This window comes from Morone saxatilis, unplaced genomic scaffold (assembly GCF_004916995.1).
Source record: "Morone saxatilis isolate NCDOM2014 unplaced genomic scaffold, NCSU_SB_2.0 Contig10, whole genome shotgun sequence".
In the NCBI taxonomy this organism is placed as follows: Eukaryota; Metazoa; Chordata; class Actinopteri; family Moronidae; genus Morone; species Morone saxatilis.
In genome coordinates, this window is record NW_023339652.1 from 14,705,020 (window position 1) to 14,711,393 (window position 6,374).

General features: G+C 44.4%; 1 protein-coding gene across 1 annotated transcript in view; it reads left to right on the forward strand.

The window, feature by feature from the left end:
• Window positions 1-5,521, forward strand: part of LOC118342480 (plexin-C1-like) — a 35,504-nt gene extending 29,983 nt beyond the window's left edge. Inside the window, exons 15-17 of the mRNA XM_035681037.1 lie at window positions 1,047-1,083; window positions 1,174-1,314; window positions 5,417-5,521. Coding sequence (XP_035536930.1) covers window positions 1,047-1,083; window positions 1,174-1,314; window positions 5,417-5,521 — 283 coding nt within the window. The remainder of the gene's footprint in view (window positions 1-1,046; window positions 1,084-1,173; window positions 1,315-5,416) is intronic.
• Window positions 5,522-6,374: the final 853 nt, after the last annotated feature.

The following is a 6,374-nucleotide window of genomic DNA, read 5'->3' on the forward strand; positions in this document are numbered from 1 at the left end:
TTGGAAGTTTTGAAATGCCTAAATGGAAAGAAAGTAAAGTGAAAAACAATACATATCCTTTCTATGTATTAACTGTGTCATAATTAAATAAAGAACAAAGTTAATAACAGTGATTTAGATTTTTGTTTTAAAGAACTGAACTAATTGTTTTTCATTGTGAAATTTAACTAGATAGTGAGTGAACCATCTTGTTTCCTTTTGCCAATTGGGCAGGAGGTACGGATCGGGTACTGACCAGACTTATCGTCCACTGGCAGAGTTTATTGAAGGACCAATGAGCAGACAGCAAGCACAATTCATGTCACAATAAAAAACAATTCATTCAGTTATTAAAAACAAAAGTCTAAACAATTATCCTTTTAACATGTGATTTTAATTGAATTATGACACAGTAAATGCACCCGTAAAAAGCAACTATATGTAACAATATTTGTTGTTTTTCACTTTATATATCCTTGATCTGTTTCTGTTTATGTCACTCCCAATGGTTAGCTGGTGGTAACAGCAAGTGTGGTTTATAACCCCCTAACAGGCAAACACTCCTTGAGGGCCCAGCTAATTTGTCCAGAAATGCGACGAGAAAAAGGGGCTGGTGTATCGTGTTACGGAGTGGCAAGGCTACAAGAAAACGCCTGTTTTTAATAAAGAAGCTGTTTGCCCGCACCAAACAGCAAGCAACAGTCAACACAGTTGTTACCAACAGTAACAAGTTGAAAAACAAGTTGTCCCTAACCAATCCACGCGACTGGCAATGTAAGAAGTGTTCTTGATGAGTGATTGCTGTCAGCCACTCCAGCTGACCTCTCTGACAACACTTGTTGTTTCCTGTGAGTGTTTAGCCAACTGAAATCACCCCTGTCCGACTTTTATTTATTGCAGAAATCCTGATCCTATGAGCACACGCCGGCAGCTGGAAATTATCGAGGAATTTTAAAAGCAGCTGTGTTTTCCTGAAAAGTAGCCCAATGAAACGTTCGGGACTGGCTCCAGCCAAGCAATGACCTACTACCCCAGAACCCTGAGTTTCCACACCCTTTGCACATTAGCAAGGACGGAGACGACGTACGCATCACCCATAGACGGGTAATCGTATATTCTTTTATGCAGCAGATACACAAAAAATGGACATGAATACATACAAACATCAGTATGTGTCTTCTGTTTATGATGCAGAAAAAGGCAGACCCCACCAACACTGCAGATGACAGTGGGGAGAGTTGTCAGTGTGGGGCGTTCAGGGAGGTGAACAATTCCCCCCTGCCCACTCAATGGAAGCCCAAAGAAACCCGTAACGAGACTGAGCCTTCTTTATATGTGAGATTCAAGGACACCCTGACGCTGGTTTCAGCAAGCTTAACAGATAAATCTTTTATTTATCCTTCAGCCATCTACACAATACAAATAGGCACCACAAGTACCAACTTAGTTTTTGTTGAGATTGTAGCAGGATAAAGGTGGGTCATAACACCGCAAAAAAAGCCCTCCAGAAATAATCTATTTGACGCCGTCTCTGGTGGAGATTGTGTAAAATTGCATGTTTTAATAGCAGCTGTTGTCATTTGTTTTCCAGATAAAATATGGTCGACAAGACGGTGAGCTAGGGCCTCCATCTTTATTAGCATCAAGATCTTTCTGATACTGCGCATTCTGGCTGATACCCTGTGTCAGTCGCTGTCTGGTAAGTACCACTAAGTTGGACTGGGATTTAGTCCAGTCAGCTGTTGTCCGGCTCTCTGATATATACACCCCCGTGAATCTGTATTCTTTGGCATGCCCAAATGCCCAATCAAAGACTGTTTGTGTGAAACTGAACTAGAATGCGATTTTGACTTTTTGGAATGAACAATTTATGGATCTGAGTTCTGTTTGTCCTTCCTGTTCAGTTAAAACTAAATAACTGTTTGTCTTTCTCAGTGTTGGTGATTAATCTGTCGATGGCAAAAGAGGCTCACCTGCTGAGATGACAAGATCTGACCATTTAGGTCAACAGCCTGGAAAACTTTGGCCAACTCCTTTATCCAGATGGACATAATGGCCCTCAGGGTTCATTTTGCCTGCACTGAGACCCAACTTGTTCACCCCTCGCCAGCCTGGAGTAAAAGTTCTCCTCGTTTGGTCCTCAAATAATTATGTAAAAAATCTTAAGCATCAGCAGTGAGTGTATAGAGCGACCTTCTGCGCAGTGTTTAGTTCTGAGAATTGTACAGTATCGCTGCAAGTATCTCTTAACGTTGTCCTCAGTTATTGTATCTTATTACGACTTACTGTTTGTTATGTTCCATTATACTTTTTATTGGTCCGCCTCCTCTGTTAGCTGTTAACCCTACGACTTCCTGTGTGTTTGTTCATTTCATTGTTGTATAATGAACATAGAAGTAGCACGTGTGTTTCTGCCAGTTGCAGCCGTTAGAGCGCGTTGGTAAGTGGAGTTTTTGTTACCAGCAGCAACCAAGGTTATCTGTGTCTGTTTCCAAATTCTTTATGCTCAAGCTAAGCTAACAGGCTGCTTGGCTGTTGGCTTCAATGTTCACCCTACAGAGCTTGAGAAATGTAGCATTAGGGCCAATGTAAGTCTTTCCTATTTATCCCGGGTGTGAGGGACAATTGATATAAAGTATCTAGATTTTTATGGTCCAGATGTATATCGAGTGAAATTTACGTTTTGTAATAAAAGGTCCTTTTTTTCTAACTGAGTGAAAGTGTCCAACACAGCGTTTGGATCCTTTTCTAATGAGCAGCAGCAGGCCAGCTCTGGCCCAAAGACCGAACGTGGTGAAAACTGCAGCCCGGTTATATACATCGAAAAGCCACTGGCTGAATTTAGGCTGAAGCCACGCTAGCCAAAGAGCCCTGCAGGCCGAGACTGAGTGGCTGTTGCCAGTATCTCACACACCCCATTTGGCAGAATATTCTGGGAACAGCCACGGGACCCCTTAGCAGGAGAGAAGAGCCTTTCACCATAAGCCTACCATAAGTCGCACCGCTTCGCTTCATCCAGCACAGTGTGTATGGCTGATGAATAGCTTCATATCTCCTCACATGTGTCCGTGTTTCGATATTAGAACTCTTCACCAAACTTGTTGTTAAGATTCCTGTAATTCAGAAGTCTCATCGTTTTTATCGTTCATCCCAAATTTATTTTAAATGACAAAATGTATATTCTTCCAAATTCATTTGAGTAGTTTTATTTTTTGTTCCAGTTTCAGCTTCTTGTTCCTTTACCTTTTGTCCAATGACTGGAGAAAGAAATGATTTTCCCTCTACAAATACTGCCGTTTCGCCCCACCACCCGGAACAGAAGAGGCTGGTGATGACTTTATTTATTACTTAATATCACCAAATTACTTAATGTAGGTTGTCACTCTCTGAGGAAGAGGTGTGTTAAAACCACATATGGTGGCTGGGTTTATGTAGAAGTTGTTCCAGGGGCCAATGCGATGGAGTGCTCTTTGAGATAGAAATTAGCGAATAGGCTGTCAGGCAGCAGGAACACCGGGATCGCATTCAGGGGACTGTAGCCAAAACTCACGGTATACGTAGGCTCCCAGCCACTTTGGTGCTTTGTGGCTGAGACCTAATTCAACTGTGCCTCTGGTAAGACAATCATGTTGTCAGTAACGGCTGTTTAGTACCATTCAGTAGTAATGCTGTGATGTTTTAGGTTTAGGGGTGGGCAAGCAACTCTGATGTATTTTAATAATAACACTGGCGTGGGTCCTGCATAACTTTTACTGCGTACGTAGAAAAGCTGAAAAAGAAATGACTTCAGCCAAGGTGCCAGAGATCAATGTTTTCAATTTACGGCTTTACTTTCCAGTCTTTAGGCTCACAGAAAAGTGGAGAGGTGCTCTGTTTTCTTTACACAGCGTCAGCCAGCACACTGACTGGCAATTTATTCAAGTATTAATATAATCATCTAGCTCCATGTTTATGTTGGTTATCTGTTTGTGTGTAGAATTGATTTTGTGATACGTTCAGGGTTTTTAATCTCCCTTCTCTCTGTCTTCCAGTGCTGGAGGCTGCCTGTGGCCTCCAACGTCACTGGGTGTGTTGGCGGTGCCTGGGAGTTGACTACCTTTAGATGGTCCGTATGGTTTGTGGTGGCCATTTTTATTTGTGTGGTCTGTTTGATTTGAATTTGCTGCAATCTTTGTCTTATGCGCGTACTCCTAACGAGGTTATATACTCACGCTCAAAGGCGGGTACACCTCCAAAGGTTCTGCCCAATGACATACTAATTACAGGTTCTGTTCCAATCTTAGTGTAGCAGAGCCCGTTTTCCAGTGGACGCCCAACCATGGACCAAGCAGCAGCATCTGACTCTGTTTTTTGACCTGAAATGGCCAACAGACACCTTTAAATTAGTATCAGGTAACACCTGTGTTTACGCTTACCCCTGTTTCAACTACTGGTTGAAATGTTAGTTTGGTGGGTCCATAACCTTGCACTCTTTACTTACATGGAGCTGAGCCCAGCTGGAAGTGTTTGAAAGATGGACGGGGTTAAGAAATATGCAAAACACGGATGGGTCATCTGTTTAGGGCCTTAAAGCATTACCCAGTTTGCTTTGCTGACTGTTTGTTGAGCTTGCGATGTCTCCAGTACAACTGTCCATCTATGGCTTGTCAGTCAGATAGTGTGCCTTTCATTAGTTTTGGCGGCCAAGTACGCCTCAGTGTGTGGGGACTTGGCTTGAGCTAGCCGAGGGTTGCCCCGGTTCAAGACCCCACACCAAACACCAAATATGGAATTGTGGACTTGTAGCTGCGAGAGGTGGCAAGTTTCAGCCTCCTGTGGCCAGGTGAAAGAACAATTTCCTTAGGGGATTAATATAGTATAGTCTTTTCTAGCTGGGAGAGTGAGCTGATGTAGTGGTGTTGTTTTCGCAAATGACAACCTAAGAAGAACCTTCTCAAAAGCTGAACAGCCTAAGATGTCTCCCAGGAGTCACTGGATAACTCATCTTTAGCCTCTGTACTGCGTAGTTTGAACATGTACAACGAGCATGATCAGTTGGAAATGCTGCTCCAACCCTGATAATGTTGGTGTGGAGGGTCAGTGGAATTCCCTCGTGCTTTCACCACGAAGATACAAACGAAGTAACTGAAAGCCGCATTACTATCTCGTGTAGAAGATCATCAATATCAACCCCACTTCACACCCATGGTACGGTCCAATGTCCAATTTGTGAGGGAGAGTAGGGAGACAGACCTGTCATCGCTCCTGGATGTTTCTGTTCAGGAGCCAGCACCCACACAACCAGGCACTGCATGCAGGTTCTGTGGTTATTGCCTAAAAACTGTATAGACTTTGTTTTAAACCATGGCTTAAAGTGCGGAAACACATGTGAGAACGAATGAAAAGCGGCGTCTGTTAGATTTTTCGCTTTAAGGCTCCCGTTCCCCACCCCTTCCAGCCACTCCCTCCTTTCAACCAGAGCGCAAAACCTGGCGCTTTTAACGCACCGACTCCCAGTGCAAATGTGGAGGAGCAGAGTGCCATGAAGACCGTCGATGTGTGAGCGTTTTGCTGCCACCCGCTAGAAGATGATCCTGCTGCCCTGGTTGTTGTTCAATTTATCTGGAGAACTGCGGCTCGGTGCTGGAAGAGGGCGAGGATTTGATTTAACGGAGAACATCCGCCAATTTCCGCTGTGTCCAAACAACCACGGTTTACATCGCTAACAGAGGAAAGAAGCTGTACCGAGCTGACACCACGACCTGACCCTGGTCCGGAGTGCCTGACCCCAGAGAGGGAATCGCCTAAAGGGTGCGGAAACCAGGTGGAGGATCGACGTTTCTGACCGGGTTTATGAGACCGGAGAAGTGGAAGCCGCAGACCTTTAAAGAGTCCAACATTTATTACCGGTTTGTTGAGGATCACAGTCTGATCAAGCTGCGGCTATGACGCGAAGAGTGCGGTTAACTGCGAGCTGCGGAGCCCTGAAGAACATTTCTAAATGTGGCGGTACAAAGACCACATCCAGGTGGGGCCCCCATGGCACAACAGGCCGTCCGTGCAGCTTTCTGGATGAATGTGGAGACCGGACAAGACCGGACTTACATTCTGGGGTGCCATACAGGCAATACGAAGACAAATCCCACAGAGACCAACATGCTCGCATTGGATCAAGAGACCCGGTGCAACTTTCAAAATAATACCGCAATAAACAAATCAGAATGGAGGGATATTTTCCCTCCTAGTGAGAGGTTGTCGTTTACACTCCCCCATCAAACATGAAGGCAGCTTGTGGAGTTTGTGGAGGAATTTCAGATCAATTCAACAATGCTTCCTTTTTCTCCTAAACGTGCCCCTCCGAAAGACCAACCGCCCAACAAAAGTCCGTCTGCATTTTGGGCTCCGAGGGCAAAAAC